Consider the following 17857-nt stretch of genomic DNA (forward strand, 5'->3'; position numbering starts at 1 on the left):
GAGCCAGGCTGCGATCCTCTAACTCTACAAGTCAGCTTCAGCAAACTGATGACTGCCCTGTGGTTAAGATACTCTGCCACAGGATCAAACACGCCGTGCTCCAGCCCTCACAGTTTCAAAACCAATGGAACTGAAAAACCCCCCAAACCCAACCCAAACCACACCACCCTTTCGGGCATGTTCTCACAGGCAACCTGGCCTGGACTTCTGAGACTCCTCCTCCCTCATTCCGCAGACCCCTATGTCCCTGCTCTGAGACTAAGCTCAAATAAGCACGAACAGGGGCAGTCCACAGGTAAATCCATTACCCGAGAACCAAAAAAGGATCTCACAGAGCGCCAGCGGGGTAATTCTAATTCAAAGCCGTGCGGATACAAAGCTTTGGTCCTATTTTGGAGAGAAGTAGCAATGAGGAGCACGTACACGTCTTCTCCGTTTACACAAACTCTATTAACCAAAGCCAGGAGTGAAGGAACAGACTTGTGGCCCAGCTGCTGGCAGATCGATGTTCCAGGGGTGCCGGCACTCTGCCACTGCTGTTCCCAGCTCCAGTCCATGTTTACCCTGGTGCTCTATCACAGGAAGGTCACACTGGGTCTTGTTCAATTTCTCCCCTCTGAAAATAAAGCGAACACAGTACAGCTTAATCGAGTAACTTGAGAATATGAAGAGCATTCCTTGCAAAAAACCAGATGCTGCTGGTTTAGGTATATTCACCTATCGCACGGATCAGAAGGGAAGCACCACATCTAGGAGTTCAGTATTTCTCCCTCCTTCCTTTCCAGAACGGGGAAAAACCCATACTTTTTTGGAGTGTGCAGAGCCTTAGGCAGACACCTGTTGAAAATGTGTTTTAATGCTCTTTCACCCTTTAAATTGCAGGGCTGGAAGACCAACAGCCGCCCATAACTATCTAATAACGTGAGAAATGTGTGAACCAAACGGGACAAAACGGCTCTAAAACTGAGGAATTCTTGAGGGGATTTTTGTTATCCCCCCTTCTCCCTTCCCCCCCCTTAAGCCCTCCCTTCTCCCCCCTCCCTTCCCCCGCCTTCCCCCCCCTTCCCATCCCTTCCCCCCCTCCCTTCCGCCCCCTTCCTCCCCCTCTCCCTTACTCCCCCCCTTTCCCGCCCCCTCTCGCCGCGCTCCGCCGTTGCTCCGATGGGGAGAAGCCGCGGCCGGGCCCGTTGGTTCCGTCGGGGAGCGGCGGCAGCTCGGCGGCAGCTCGGCGGCAGCTCGGCCCTCGCCTGGCGGAGGTGGGTGCCGGGGCTGGCCCGGCCTGGCGGGGGCTCTCCGGGAGGGCGTTGCGGGGCTGCCGGCCCCTCGCTGGAGGAGGGAAGGAGGCGGCGGTTGCGGCCTGGGGGTGGCGGCGCTGGGAGCGGGGCTGGGGGCTCTGCGTGGCGGGCGGGGCTGAGGCCTCTTCCCCCGCCTCTCCCCGCTGCGGCCGCGGTTACTCCCGGCGTTACGGGGGGGAAAGGCTGTGGGGGGCCGGGGGGGGAAACTTTTCGGTGCTGCTGTGGGGCTGCGAGTGGCGGGGAGCGGCCGGGGCCATGGCAAGGCCGTGCGGCGGCGGCCGTGAGAGCGGGAAACCTGCGGAGCCTTGCGCTGAGGGAAGGTTTTTCCTTTGAATCTCTTGCAGTGTAAGCGCTGATGCGTTGTGGTTTTATAAGCTGCCGGCTGTGAGGTTTGGAGCCTTTCCAGCCCCTGTGCTGCCTGGCAGCGCTGCAGGCTGTGTGTGTGCGGTGACACGCTTGGCTTGGTGTGCCAGTCGGGATCCCCCTCGGAAGGTGTCTGCAGCTCCAAACTCTGCTGGCACCGTGAGCAGAATTACAGGGACATCTCCCCGCACACAAGTCCATTGGAGTGGCCCCAGGCAGGCAGTGTGCCCGTTTCCCCCAGCACATCCCAGGGAATGACGGTGCTGTGTGACCGACACAGTGTGCAGACAGACGGACAGTCGCACCTTGTCTGGGACCTGTGTTAGTGGTGGGACCTGACTTCTCGGAGTGCGGGGCTCGCAGGAATGCTTTGAATTCCAGCTTGGCTCGCAGAGCTTCGTGTTGGCCTTTGGCCCCTTGGGTAAGAAAGCCCAGAGTGAGGGCGTAATCTTGAGCAATCACACTCTAAAATAAGCTCGTATTTCAGACAAAATATAAACTGCCAGTTGCCTAACAGCTATGTCTCCTGCCAAGGTCTGGTAAGAGTTTTGCCCCGGGACTTGTGCAGCTGATGAATAACACTCCTGGACCGGCACAGCACAGGTATGTTGCTTTCCAGTAGCAGCTTATTCCCAGCTCAGTGTTTGTTCGAGCTTTGGCAGTATTTCAGGCCAAGCTGTTCCTGGTTTTCATGTAGTGTCTGGCAAAAATAAGACCTGTAGATCAAACTAAACGTTGCCGCCTCGTTTATGTATCGCTTTACCTCGTTTGCATCTTGTGAAGTTTGTCTGGCTTCACGAAGTCCTGGATCCGCCTTTTACAAGCTGGGTGGGAAGGCTGAGCTGTTAACTGTTCTGACCCCAAAGTGCTGGTGTCCTTCAGGTTCTTTGCTGGGGGGAACAAAAATATTACGGCTGCTTAACAGGCAAGGCTTTTCCGGAGCAAAAGGGCTCTGAACCAGCCCTGCTCTGTCTGCTGCTTTAATGAACACCGGGTGTTCCCCGTCAGTGTTTAGAGACAAAATGTGTCTGCATGGCTGTAGCACAGACATGGGAATGTAGTATTAGAGACCATTGACTCATCCTGGCCAAAGCTTCAAAACTGCAGGAGGCCACGTGGTAGGTGTCCAGCTGCTGGGGTGCTTGCTGCCACAGTCTGGGAGTCTACGAGCCCAGGGAGCTGCTGTCGTAGTCTGCGAGCCCAAGGAGTTAAACTTAATCCAGAGCAAAAGCTGCCAAGCCACGTCTGTAACATCACAGGAAAAAGCAACTGGAGAGTGAAGGGCAGACAAAAATGCTAATGTTTTGAAATAAAATGCACTTTTTAAAGATTATTTTGAAATCTACCTGTCTACTATCAACACTGGATCAATTTACTTCCATTTCCTATAGCAAATTTTCACTGCCCAGATTCTGAGATGCACAAAAATCATTAAATTTTGGATGAATAAATGAATTGCTGATCTGTAAAACAACTGAAAAAATTACTAAAAAGCAGTTCTTTAACTTGCACTCTGGCATGAGGTCTTCTCATTTTCTGGTGTCCCCTTAAGAGCTAAAAGTATCTGCTAGTCTTCAGAATTTTTCTGGACTCTGTCACGTATTCAGCTACTTTGTGTTACACTTATAATACCAATTATTTATCAGGTCCTGCGGAGATAACCATGAAGTTTGGGTTACTCTTGCAATGAACTTTTATTCTAAATGGCCGCTATAATGGGATGATGGAGAAGCGGATGCAGAACAATATGATTGTTTGGTGTGGGGTTTTTTTTAATTCTCTCTTCCTTGTCAGACACGGGTTTTAGCAAGGTTGTGGTATATGTGTAAGGGTTTTTCCCTGGTAAACAGTTGCTTTGCATTGGAAGAAGAATGGCTGGTCTCGTTTCATCATGATGTGAACCCCACTGCAGAGCCTCTCCCAGCTATCAGGAACTTGCTGTGTAAATTTTGAGTAGGATAAAGAAAGCTTTCTCCTTAGAGAAACTGCAGCTCTCAGTTTCAGATTGACTTGTCTTGTATGAGAGACTTCAGAAGCTTTATGGCATGTGATCAGAAAGCAAAAAAAGGGCTGTATTTTATCTCGCAGGATGGAACCGAATTTGGATAAGGAGGACTTTTTCAGACCATCCTGTATTGCTGGTGCTGAGCCACTTCAGAGAACGGCACCAGGAAGCGTGGAAGATTTTAAAACAGATCTCTCTCCTGATGTGTCTTTGGTTTCTTCAAGCTCAAACACGAGGCAGGTAAGAAAGCTTTAATGTTTGCATTGTTTGGATATTTTTTAATGAGCTTAGTCTTTTCATCAGTAAGAATAATCAGAATTTTACAGAGAAGAGGAAAAGCATCTTCAGTGTGTTTTTAATTTGGAGGAGATAGATAGGATTGGACTGAGTTGTGTGGCACTGCACTGATACTTGATTGGGAGCATCAGCCTTCTGTGAATGAGGCTAATTGCCAGCTTGGAGCAGCTTAATCATAGAATGGTTACAAATATCCTAAACTGCCAGGTGACAGTCACTGCCAGAGTTTACATAAACATAGAGTGTATTGCTTTGTAAGGCTGTAATAATTTCAGCCAGGTGTGTGTGACTTCTTTTTTTCCTCCAAGTATCTAGAGGGAGGAGGGGGGAGTTAAGAAAATGTGTTCTAGATGTCAGAATGGGAAAAGTGTGTAAGTCCAGACTCATATTTGGGGTTTTTATCATTATTGTAAAGGTCATATACATCTTATATGCCTTGTCTTCAAATAAGGAATAGTATTTGAGTCTGTTTCAGTTATTACAGGCAGAGCATAAATAATTAAAACATATTTGAGTCCTTCCAAGTATTTCTGTCTTGTCTCAGGTTTCTGAGTTGATCAGTAATATCCTAGGAGACCTTGTCTCCTGATGTGCTGTTTCTGTACTGTTAAAGCTCAATATCCTTTCTGGTCAGAAGGTGTCATTCCTTAATTATTTTTCAAAGCATTTTAACAAATAAGGTGATTTGATTTACGCGGGAACAGTTTCTCCTACAATGAAATGGCAGTTCTAGAGGCTGTAATGCTGATTTTATACTCAGAAGTAGTAGAGGGACAATGAGTCTTGTGCCGTTGAAGTTGATCTTTATTGCAGCGACATTGTCTTCTAAGTGATCTTCTGTTGGGTAGATCAGAACTAAAGCCCACTGCCAGTGTTTTCAGTCAGCATTAATCTGGGGCGATGATGGGGTGCTCTGTCCTAATAAAGAACAGGTAAATAACAGAACCCAACATTCCCAAAGTGTACAGTCCCCCACGCCTGACTAGTTTGGGCTGTATTGTGTGGGTTTTCAAGAATTTTTCATTCGTGTCTTTTCAGACTCCGGGGACTTTTTCATGGTTTCTGTTTTTCTAGGACTTAACGATGTGATCAGAACTGTCAGGGCAGAATGTTGCCTGCGGGGTGCCGTGGTTTCCTCTCCTGTTATTCCCAGTATTGCCAGCACAGCCTTTCCTTTCTGGCAGTACATGGCAGTCTGTGTTCAGTCCATGGCAAGGGACTGCAGTGCAGGATGCAACAGCTTCTTGGGGCTGTTCGTTGTTTGCCAGTGACTGTTACCTTGTTCGTGGGAGGTTGAATTACAAGCGGCATTACAATAAACAAGAAGTTATGAGTAGATGAGGAGAAACCAATGTAATCCAGCTGTCCTTTAACTTAATATGTTCCTTGGTTCCTAGCTGGGTGTTTGAGTGCAACCAGGTGTTACAGAGGCTCTGCCTTGGGCAGCGCAGCGAGCGCTGTGACTGCTGACAGCCCAATACTTGGCCAAGCGAAGGAGGTAGAGGAGCACTTCTTTCTGTGCTGATGGGTCCATGCACCTTTAGAGAGCTCAGGGCTCTCCCTTTTCCAGTGGGAAGCAACTCTCTGTATTTCAGTATGGATGTGTCTGTGCTGCCAGATGAGCAGCAAAGTGAGCAATATTGCTGATGGTCTGTGGATTTCTGCCTTGTGGCTGAATATTGATAGGATGTAAACACGGAGCTTTTTTCTCTAGCTTGGGCACCTGATCATTTATCCTCTGGGGTTACTGGTGCTTAGTAAGGACGGAATGCAAATAGTCTCGCCACCTGCGGGGATGCTGGTAGCTCTGCTCCTTTGGACAATTTACTCTCTGTCAGGATACTTGAAAGAAATGAGTGATTTTGAGGTTGTTCCCCTCTTCCAGTCTGTGCAAATAACCTCAAAGGAAGCAAAAGTGGCTTTGGAACAGCAGAGCTCCAAAGCTGTTGGACTTGTAAAGATTTGAATTCAGACAGGTTTCTGCTGGGCTTTATTCTTAAAGAGATCCCTGTTGAGCAGTCCAGAAATCCACTTCAGTGCCTGGAATTCTAAAGCTGTTCAGTCCAATGAGAGTTACGGGGATTGGATTTTGTGTAAGCATACCTTTTTCCTGGTGTCTTTAGTTCTGAAATGAATGCAAGAATGTGAGAAAACTGAGCATAGGCTAGGAATTGGAACTAGAAAGGATCGCAGTGCATTTTTTATTTGTAGTGGAAAGAATTAAGCCTCTCCCTAGTGGTATGCTGGGTTATAATCCAGTGGTGTGGCTGTTGTGGGCTGGAATCTGTCCGTTCCCGTGGTTTTTATCCGAGTTAGTTAACTGGAATTCTCCAGTGTGGAAGGCAGGTGGCAGCAGAATTCTTCACGACTTCACCCCAAAAGCACAGGCGTATGTTCTATCTAGCTCTAGCAGTCTCTAAGGGCTTCAGAAAAACCATCATGTATGTGTCCCTGTAGTTTTGCCACTAAATTCATAAGCTGAAGTATTGTTCTTATAGCAACAGTTTTCGAAGTTGGCACCTACTTCAGCAGAGAGAGGTTTGGGTGGGTGTTTTATGTGTGTAAAGCTTAAACCTGGAAGGTTTGGTTACACACGAATTTAACTATTTCAGGAATCGCTCTATGGAATCCCAGCTTTATATGACATATGCTCTTGACAAAACATTAAAAACCCAACCCAAATCTCACCTGGTTTTTAATCCATGTTTCTTCTCTTAAGCATACTGGTTTTGGTAGACGAGTTGCACTTCTTTGCAGTTCTGTGCCTAAAAAACCCAAACAACCAAAACTGAGAGTGGGAATGGAGTGTGTGTGCATTAACCTCTGTCTGTAGGGATTTGTTTTACTTTTTTTTTTTAAAAGAGTTCAGCAGAAGGAAGTTTTCCTTCTCTTCCTAAAACCTAGGCTTTATTTCAACTGGGATACAGCCTGTTCACTTAATTTCTTAAGTGAACAAGTGTTCTACATTTCCCTCTGTTTCTGAGAGGTGACCTAGGAAGCCCTAAGATACGGAATCCTGAATTAGCAAAACACCAATAAGAAAAAATTTCCAGACTCTCTAGATTCACCAGGTTAAGAATAATGTGTAAACTACACCTGGAGTTCCCCAAACCATCCTGAGGATAGACTGGGGGAGTGCTGTGCTCAGAGACCTCTAGGGAAGTGCAACAGGTCTGTCTTGGAAGTGCCAGTAGAGGATTAAAAAGTACTGAAGACTTTATTCTTTGTTTTCTGGGTAGGTTTTAGCTATGGACACATCTGTTCTTGTCCAGGACCAGTCGTTTGGCCAGAAATCAGCAACAACATCCTCACTACTTAGTCACACTAAAATGCCCATCTCAAGGAAAAGAGTTACTGCCCCATGGGACAGGAGCTTAGAAGATGTTGTTTTGCTGATCAGGGATATCAATTAAACGCAGACACCAGAGTGAAAAGAGCAGGTGTATTTACTAGAAATAACTAAATAATATATCAGAATAATACAGAAAACATACAGTAAGAAAAGACAGAGCAGCACGCTTAAACAAATAGGAAAATCCAGGGTAATGCATCAAATCATTACTACCTGAGAGAGAGAGTAGTGGTTAAGAAAGACCCATCACCACTTGCATACGTTACCATCATCCAGCCCCGCAGGCGCTGGGCAGCCCCGGTTACAGCGAGGATTTGGAGAACCTTTCCCTGCAAGTGGGAAATCCTACGCGGGGCGTCCACCCGTAGGTGAGGCTTCCAGAGTCGCTGTGAGCGGGCCCAGCCTTATATACCTGAAATCAGTAAGCCAGAAGAGCTGGCACCTTTGTTTTGAGCGGAAATATCTGGAGTCAGTCTCACGTTAGATTTTCCCAGAGCCTGGCCAGGGCTCAGGGAAAAAACTAAGGGATTTTTCCCAGCTTATCTAGGTGATTTATGAGCAAGGTCACACACCGGGTCACAGGGCCAGACAACTGTCTCTGTGGCCCTGTTACCTTGTTTACACACACAAAGAAGGATACATGTTTTGTGATGTTTAAGTCACATTTTCTATACATATCTCACTACTGACTACATACGGAGTTAGTAATTTCGGTTCAAGACTTATTGTTCAGGTTTCAATATTCCCACCTGTTACATCCGGACAGGTGGTTTGTTATAATTTTAGTACAATACCTATTGATACAACGTTTGTCAATTATAAAACATACAGGATTCATCTATAGGTCAACTCTGGCTTGGGATTATTGTCCAAGCCTGAGCACTTCAGATGTGATCGAAGATGACAATGACGGGGAGGAACAGCATATGTCAAGAGAAGAAGCAGTGCAGAAATACCTAGAAAATACAGTTCTTATTGGGAAAAAAGAGTACATGGTATGTGCCAGGGCTGTGTTAAGAATTAGCGTAGCACGGAGTCTTGAAGCAAGGTCTTATTCTGGTTTTCCCCATCTCCCACCTTTTTTCTTTTTTCCTGATCACCCTTATTCTATCTAAATCCAGCATTAAGAACTAAAAGTGGGATTACTCATGGTGTGGTGCCTGTTGTGGGCAAACTCTATAATGTGTCTAAATACAGACTAAGCAGTAAGAATTGCAGATTGGGCTTTCTCTCCCTTTGGAGCCCATGGTCAATGCACAGCAAGTATTACCTGCTTTTAGCAATACAGACTGTTCCTCTGTATTCTCTGCACAAGGAAACGCTGAAAACTGTTCCTTAAGCAAATGTAGTCGCTTCTAGGGAAGACGAGGAGGGAACGGAGGACTAGAAACTGGTTTGTGGAGGTTTCATTAATATTGCCCCCAAAATGAGCCTCTGGAAAACAAGAGCCAAATCCTGTGGAGCTTAAGCCTGTTTAAGACAACTTCAGCAATTCTGGTCATCAAATGGATGTTCTTTACAAATGCCTGCTCTGTGCAAACTTATAAACTGCTGCGTTAGGACCAAAGAGATCTTCTGAGCTCCTCACAAATCTTCTGTTTATGAATCAGCTAATGAAAGAAGTGGAAGGGCTTTTGTCAGGTGGACGAGTAAAGTGGTGTTGTAGTGTTTGAGGAATGAGGAAAATCTCACTTCTGGGAAACCATTTCTTTATGAAAAACTTAATCCTAATGGTAATTCCAGATGCTGCTGAGTCTCACAGAAGAGTTGAAGAACAAACTTCTTGCTGAAAAGAAGAAGAAGTTACTGCTGGAGCTACAAATTCGTGCAGAGGTGACGCAGGAATTTGCCCAATATTTTGCTGAGCAGGAAATATATTTCAAGTAAGTTAGCTTTGAGTGGTTTTTAATGTTACTGATTAAAAAAAAAGAAATTCAATTCACTTATTTCTTAAATCTGTCCCTTGGCTATAAGAGGCCACACTCTTCTGCCAGACTTCCTGCCTCTGGTAATAGATCAGTTTGTGTTTGGACTATGAGTTCAGGAAAAATACTGTGTAGGAAAGGCTTTGATCTGGGGGGGATGGAGGGGGGTGTGTAATCTGTCAGCAGTGTTCCTGCAGAGCTCTCCCTGACAGAGGAGCTTTGATAGGATGTCTGTAGAAAGAGTGACACTTGCAAATCCTTTGGTTCCTGCAGCCTTAGTGGTACTTCGGATGGGTGTTCTGGCTCCAGAAGCTTAGAAACAATGCTTGTAGTTAAGTGTCAGCCATAACCTGTGTGTGTATGTCTCCCCCTCATTCTTCAGGAGTGTGTGTGCAGGAAATACACTTCTGCTTTGGTGTAGCAACACCATTTGTGTATTGTTCTATTGTGCCAGAATAAAGAAAAACCCATCTTTGTTTATAGCAGCTGTACTAATAACTTCTTAGCAGCTCCTGCTAGCTAGCTTGTATCTGACTTGTTTCCCTACTCTAGTGAGTGCCTTTCTTACGAACGAGAACGGCTTGAAGAAGATGCTGACACGCGCCTGGAGATCTTCAGGGAACTTGTAGATGGTTATCTTGGAGACGTGGAGGAAGAAAATAAACTAAAGGATCAGCCTTGCAGCGAACAAGCTGGACCTCTGGTACGTTTATCCCCCTGCTGCCATCCCTTCCACTAACCACCTGTTGTGGTGATGGGACGTCTCCAGAAGGAGCAGAGCGGTCCCAAGGAATGGCATGCTGTGTGACTGTGTCCTCAGCAAGGTACATTGGCGTGTTCAATAGGAGTAGCTGCTGTGCCTCGGAGATGCATTTAGGAATCTTTGGGGTTTTCTGCGTTTCTGCAACACAAAGTTACTGTGTACAGAGAAGCCGGGGGAAAAGCTGCAGTTATGCTATAAACTGTTGCATTAAGTGCCTGTTTAAGGCATTTGAAGCTGAATTCTTAGGCCCCATATATGCGCTGTACTGGAGTGGTGCCAGAGACTTTTTCCCTCTTAAGGCTGTTGTGGCTACAGCTGGAGCAATGACAACTGTATATACACTTAAGCATAACTGAGCTCTTAGGTTGAGGCTGGTTCTTGTGAGTTTGAAACAACCCTTTGTTTTTAAACAAGGAGGAAAGATATAAAGTCAATGTTTTAAATACAACTTAATTTGATAAGTTCCCGCAAAGTTATTTGACCTCCCAACCTTCTACTGATATTTGAAACTTTCGGATGTATTCCTTCTAAAGCTGTTTGCTTGCTGTGTTCATTCGGTGTTCTCATCGGGTAAAAATGCTAGCTTTTATATTAAATTTGGAGGGGATGCTTTAGTGGTGATATAAAAGGGAATGTGATGGTGGGCCATTAAATGCTTTAAAACTAAAGTAGCTGTTACTGGATGCTGGAGACTTCTGTGTGAAGGTAGACAGAAAGTGGCCATCAAATTGCCTGTGAACCCACAAGATGGCTTTGAAGTCAGAATTAACTGTACTTAGGTGTTTGAGGACATAATGGTCTTCCAGATTTTCAGTAGAAATAATGGGTATTGTGTCATTATTTGCTATTTCTAAATGGATATAAATTATCTTCCAGAATGAAGAGTATGGCATAGGGCCAGGCACCTACATTGATCGTGAGGGCGTTACTGATTCTCTGCAGGATGATGTCGTTGATATCGAAAAGCAGGCAGAAGAAACACACAGACACGTGGTGTCTCTAGAGGACCCCCAGGAAGCTACAGGTTGGCTTGAAAAGCAGCTGAGCAAAACTACCACTGCACTAACTCAGACCAAAGAAAAGCTGACAAAGAAAACCGATGAACTAATCAAAACTGAAGAGCAGCTGACACAGAAACCCAAAGGTGAGCTGGGGGTGTGTGCTGAGAAAGCAAAAAGAAATGACACTGTAAAATAGAAATAATCCATCTGAGCAGGATTTTGGAACCAAATCGTGTGCATAGAGGTGATAATCAATTGTTTGGTGTATGTTCAGGCTGAACAATCCCACAGGCCTTGATTATTTCATTTTTAAGACAAAACTTAAAACTGTCACTTGAAGACTTCTGAACTGTGGGGCAACACGTCAACATTATTTATTCGTGATTTCATGGTTATGTTGTGATCCAGCCCTTCACATTGTGCTGACGCAGTGGTTTCAGGTATTCTGTGGACCATTCATAGACAAAAGCAGCAATACCTCATAGTGCGATTTCAGCAGAAGTCTCTTGACGTGATCTATATTTTATACGGGTTGCAGGGCCCAATTCTATCCAAAAAACCTGAACTTTTGAAATGTGTCCTGCAAGTAGAAGCCAACACAAAAAGAAATGAGTCTATTCAAAAGCTCCTAAAGTACCAGAAGATCTGGAAAAATGGATTCCTGAGTAAACTGTGTAATGGCTGCTTGTTTGCTGCAGGCTTCTCTTCCTGTCACAGACTTGGAAATGCAGATGATTAAATCGGACGAGTCTGCTGAGCAGCTTAAAGAACCAGCTGAGGGGACTTTCTCAAAAAAACCCTTGTGCAGAATTACTTGCTTTAATACAAAACTTCAGTAGCTTAAAATGCTGTTGTGGTACGTTTCTAGCTTTTTTTTATATCAAGCTTAGCTTAACTGATCTTGCTTCTAAATGCATCGTATAGTTCAAGAATTGAACATTGACTGAACTACTTTCTTTTCTAAGAAAAGGAATACGCAGAATAAAAGGATTCAAGAACTAATGGACATCGTGGAGCAAAAAGATGATGTTACCATGAGACTGCAAGATTTGATATCCCGTTTAGAAGAAACCATAAAAGACTCTGTAAGTCTAAGACATCTCAATTTTCTGTTTACAAAAAAATCTAAATCTGTGCTTATAATGGACTTGACTGTTTTGGACAATTGACATTTTCTGTAAGTAATTGCTGCTTTCTTGAAATGGCAGCAGGTGAAGTTGGCATTGAAACTGAAGTTACAGCAGAAGGTGTGTGGGGGTGTGTGTGGAAAACAGGACTTTTGGAAGCAGTGATCTGGAGTTATTATTGGAGGACTGTCCATGAGACTATGAAGAGCCACTCTAAAGAAAAAAAACCCAAAACACTCAAACTGGGAGGACTCTAGCAGCGGGAAGAGAGGGATTATGTCACTGTCTGGTTTATTTTTGCCTGAATGGAAGAGGAGGGAAAGGAGGTTTTGCTGCAGCAAAAGGTCAAATCTAATTGAAGTTAGAAGTTATGTGAGAAGGACAGTGGTTGTGTAAATTGGCAACAAAAATCAGTGTGTTCCACCTACTACCACCACGCACACGACTTTTTAAGGCAGAGCAATAATATGAATACTATAATGGAAATTCATGTTATCCACGTGGTGGTCTTCTTTTCTTTTGTGGCAAGATCCGAAGCAGGAAATTCCAATGTTTTCTTCTTCAGGGCAATTCAAGCCAAGGGCATATAGTGGCTGCAGAAAAAGAGGGGGAATGGGAGAGGAAAGAGACGCTTGATTTCAGCAAGCACACTGCATCATCTAGTCCAAGATGGACTGAACTATTAAGGAACTTAAGATAATGTTGCAGTGAAAGCAGTCGGTGTCATGCCAATGCCGCGTTCTGCCCTGTCCTCTGCGCCCCTAATACTAACTCAAATCATTAAGGAACTTAGTCAACAGTTCAAGCAAGATCAGAAAGGACCTAGTAAAAAAAAAACCCAAAACTTAATCTCAGGGTTTTTTTTCCTAAAGCCTTATGCTTTTAAAAGCCATTCTTCAGTACCGAACCTAAGTATTTGCTCAGCCTCTCTCTCCTTTTAACCAAACTTTACACCGATGACCCTTTGCTTCACCTCCACTGAACACAAAATATTAAAGGCAACAGCTTGAATGTGCATATTAGACCACTGTTCCGAGTTCTGTAAAACAACTCAACACATCACACAGATCACAGCAGCAGTCTTGCATATTGCATATTGAACACTTCAGATCCAAATGCACTATGGACTAAGTACAAGTTCTGCCACACACACGCTGCATAAACAAAACCCAACTCTACTGTTGGAAGTTCACTGTCATTCGCCACTGGACCAGAAAAGGGCACTGAACTCAGTCCTGTTTTGAAGTGACTGACTCTGCTGAAGTCAGTCAAGTCATTTCACGGATAACCACAGTCCAACATTTCTTTGTTTTCTCCACGTTCTCCTACACAGGCCCAGATTTACAAATTTATACACCCTGTCTGTAAGCAGCAGCAACTGAAAAATAACTGAATCTTCAGGACAAACCCCGCGAGACTCAGATTAGAAGTTTCCAGCAGTAAAGTCAGCACTGAGCAGGTATTTAATGCTATTTCCAAACTGTCTTACAAGCTTTAAAGAACCAACCTCCCAACACTCAGAGAAGATGATAATCTCTATTTTTAAAAAATTAAAGAGGCCTCAGAAGTGACATTCACACATAAATTCATCGACAATAGCATATTTGAAAAAAATTGTAGCATAAAATTGTAGTTAAAAGGAAGACTTTTTGCAAATCGGAGGAGACATCAGTCTCTCCTTTTTACATAAAACCAACTACCCAAAGAAGTATTCCAGGTCACTGGTGTAGTAACTACTCCATTTCTCAACATCAATTTAAACCCGAGCTGGAGATGCAAGTAATTCAGAAATGACTGAATGACTGAAATACGCCTCAGTCATTTTAGGAGTAAAAACCATAACCTTCCTTTGTGCTGCACAATGCACAGGAACATCAGCCTGGGTGATCCAGCAGCAGCAGCATAGCTATGGTGGTCTTGGAAAAACAAAACAACACAAAAATACCAAAAAACCAACCAAATCTGGACAGAATTTTTTCACAAGCCTTCTCAGAGGCGTGTGTATGTGGGGAAATAACCTTGAGACCAACTTCTCTAACGAACAGCCCAAACAGTGCCGCTGAGACAATGCCTTTGAGGGGTAAAACCTGCACCAAACACAATCCCAGGAGGTTTACTCACCTCTACTGTCCCACTGTGCTGCACTCAGGGACAGCAAAGTTATATATGCTTGCTTGGGGCTGTGATAAAAACCGTTATGTGTAAGTCATCTGATAAATATTTAAGACTTCTAAATTCATACGATTAAGGAACATCTTACACTACATTCTGAGCCTTTCTAAAAATCACTAAAAAACCCCAAACACACCAATCACCAGTTGTCATCTGTATTTGCTAAACAAAGCCAGCAATTTCTGTATTTCCTTAAACATCTGACATTTTGTACCAGGCTGCTGCTTGTTCCAACAGCAATATAGTTAATTTTGATAAAGCAAACCGAGGCAGTGTTGAAGTGAAGAAAAACCCTACAATAAAACAGTAAAATAAAAGCATTTTGCTTGAACTTCAAGTTTACCGTCCAAAATCTAAGACAGCAGTCTACGGATAAATTTCTTCCAAGATGCTGCGTACAGACTCTTGAACTAGTTTATAGAAGTTTTATCCTTGACTTGTAAATTGCTACTGTATGCAGTATTTAAGAAGCTTAAAGGAGCGAATTCATAGCAGTAAGATAGAATGCCTGCTCCACCTGCTTCAGTACTGTTCACTATACACATTCCATGCGGTGAACTGGAATTAAACTGGAACTTAGATGCTACAGTTAGTTATCAAAATGTTTTTCCTTGATTCGGAGATTTATCCGCCTATTTTCTTTTAAATACTTTCTGTTAAATGCTTTTAAATACTCTCTTCTACCTAAAAATTCATTTCTTAACTTGTGTCTTAGTGAGATGCCGCATGGAATAGCGTGTGTGAGTGGACAAAGAATACCCTGTTGTGGAATACAAGTTTAAAACAGGGCAGATCCCCAAAACCGAGGAAACTTTACCGAAACCTCTTTCCTCCCCATCACCCTTAAGTCACGCTCAGCAGGGACAAAACTGCCCAGGACTCAGCCTTTGCTACAGAGGGTGTTATCTTAACGACTAGAAAGAGGTTCTGACATCTTCTGGTATTTCCTTAAACCAGTGGAATTCCACCAGTAGTAACCCAAACCAAACCAAACCAAACCAAAGAGCCCAAACCCAAACATTCTCAGAAGAATGTTCTGCTTTTCCAAGCTTCAGATGTTTACTCTTACTAAAGGAAGGGAGGTGGAAGGTCTCCAATTCAGCACACATCGATGCCACTTCGAGTTCTCTTCTTCCCGCGCTCTGAAGTCATCTGAATGCGCCAGCTTGATTCCATAAGCTGTAAAGCTGCGTTACTGATGCAAAGGACCTGAATTATAAAGAATGCCTCCTATTTTGGCATCGACTCTGCACTAACACTGCCTCTGGACCAGGGGTGGAATATAGAGTCTGTGCTAATTAGCCCAACCATACAGTCCAAATCGGAGCTGCCTCACATCCAGTCAGCCTCCAGGACCCGCGAGAGTAGGAAGTCTGACACGTTCTTCTAACTGGACACCACATCTAACAGCCGAGCGCCGTTTTGCAAACAACACTAGGGTGCTGTGTAACTTCTAAAGACACAGACTTATTTGTGTGGAGATGAGATTCAAACTAAATGAAGAAGGTATTAGTTTCTTCTGTGGGGCATTCAGGCTTTTCCTAGTCTGGATCCCACCCCCCCAGTCATTCCTCTTCTGGAACGTCAACATGTAGCTCTGCTCCCCTTCTCACAAACGGACATCTAGACATGCACTTTCCATATATTTAAACAAATCTGATTCTTTTCACTCCCTTGATAGGTTCATGGTTTATCTAGTAATATTAAAACATAGCTTATCTTTTAGGGAAATCACAGCTTTCTGTATTTCCTCCAGGCACCTTTTTCAAAATATTCAGGTGTCACCAAGTGGTTAATTGTTGTACTGCTGTCTGCTCAGGACTACTGTATGCAGTAATAACCAAGAATTCTGTTATGTGAAAGTAAATACATATCACCAAAAAAAAGCCAGAGGGCTTTGAGATTATTAATCCTAACAGTGCCATTTGAAAATTCTGTCAGAGCAGCCCCTTCTCATTCACTTACCTCAGTCTGCTATCTGCTTTAAAAAGAAAAATACCTATACACATCATCAAAAATTAAGTGGCCAAAAAAATTAAGTTACTTACCAGAAGGAATTATTCCCTGTGGCATCTTTGGACACTCATGCTTATAGTAAATTGCTTCCAAGAAGAAACACAGACTTTTCTCAAAATCACTGCTGCTTATTAAAAAAACCAAAACGAACCAGCAAAACACCCGCAAACCACACAACACCTGCATCCATGCAGCATCATTCAACATGCGAAACCATCCACCAGACACTTCAGTGAGGAGGGATCCTCCGTCACATCCAGCAACTCCTCTTCAGCTGCAGACATTTCTTTCAACGTCCTGTTGGAATATAAACAACTTCTGTAGATTAGAGAGGGAAAAGAAATTCTATTCTAGGCTCCTTACGACTATGTTTCACTATCATGGCAAGGCCAACACCAAAAAGAGGGTGTTTATCAGCACGGAAGGTGTATCTTTCCAAAGTCAGCCATGCATGTTTGCTTTGAAATAGGGTTCTGCACACGCTGTGTGAGGCCAAATCCTCAGAAACAAGAGTCCAAAGAGGCCACCGAAAGAAAAAAGTTTTATAGTTCAAAGATAACAAGACAGCACCACTAGCACTAGGCCATTAGGGAGACAGCTTTTAAAAACCAACCTGGGATTTGGGAATTCCAAGGAAGAATTCACATGAACTGTAATCATATGGTACACTGAAGTGCTAGAAAGCTTTAAAATAGTTAATTTAAATTCACCTTACAATGTTTTCCCTATAGCACTTGCAACTATAATTGAAGAGATAAAAATCTCAACACATCCTTCCTTAATTTTTCAACAACTTATCTGCATTCTGGATTTGACCACAGCTGTGAATAATCATTCTCCGTCTAATGTTTTTCAATTGTTCTGGTGATTCTTTCCCAAAAACGTATAGGAAAGAAAATATTTTTAGATAATGCTATCTTTAAGCCACAAAAGGGGCAGGTGTGCATGGTGTGGCAGGTGCATCCGCCCAGTGAAAACAGAGCTTCCTGGCTGTTGAAACGTGGCAGCTTTTGGCTGTCTTTGTTTTCAGGGTCTCGCGGTAGCTGAGACCTTTTGACCAATGGGAGCCGCTATTGACTACAGGTCAGATTCGGCCTGGGTATAAACGGAGTCCCCTGGGGGAGCCATTTTGAGCTCGTCCCCTGGAGCTGCACGCTGCCGTCAGGACTCTCCCCTTGGGTCAGGACGCTGCCCAAGGAAACTCCTCGAGGTGCCTTGGGTTGGGACGCTGCCCTGAGCAGGTCCTCGAGGTTGAGAGTCCTCATTTTCCAGGTGAGTGATAGCGCGTTCTGGGTTGTCGTTAAGCCCTAGGTAGTGAGGTTTTGTTTATGTTTTGGGTTCTCGTTAAACCCACGAAGTGAAGTTTGCGTTTGGGGTTCCCGTTAAACCCCTGGGGTGTGAGGTTTTGTTTACGTTTTGGGTTCTCGTTAAACCCACAAAGTGAAGTTTGCGTTTGGGGTTCCCGTTAAACCCCTGGGGTGTGAGGTTTTGTTTACGTTTTGGGTTCTCGTTAAACCCACAAAGTGAAGTTTGCGTTTGGG

The 17857-nt window shown here is 44.1% G+C and overlaps 1 protein-coding gene across 1 annotated transcript; it reads left to right on the top strand.

Annotated features, from left to right (window-relative positions):
* Positions 1-7496: 7496 nt before the first annotated feature.
* Positions 7497-15478, top strand: LOC141935918 (kinesin-like protein KIF20B). Its single transcript, XM_074852603.1, has 7 exons — positions 7497-8307; positions 9056-9195; positions 9790-9940; positions 10877-11144; positions 11719-11803; positions 15016-15040; positions 15350-15478. Exons 1-7 carry the CDS (start codon positions 8239-8241, stop codon positions 15476-15478), a joined length of 867 nt encoding a protein of 288 aa, XP_074708704.1. The 5' UTR covers positions 7497-8238.
* Positions 15479-17857: the final 2379 nt, after the last annotated feature.

The sequence above is a fragment of the Strix uralensis genome, chromosome 30, assembly GCF_047716275.1.
Source record: "Strix uralensis isolate ZFMK-TIS-50842 chromosome 30, bStrUra1, whole genome shotgun sequence".
Taxonomy (NCBI): domain Eukaryota; kingdom Metazoa; phylum Chordata; class Aves; order Strigiformes; family Strigidae; genus Strix; species Strix uralensis.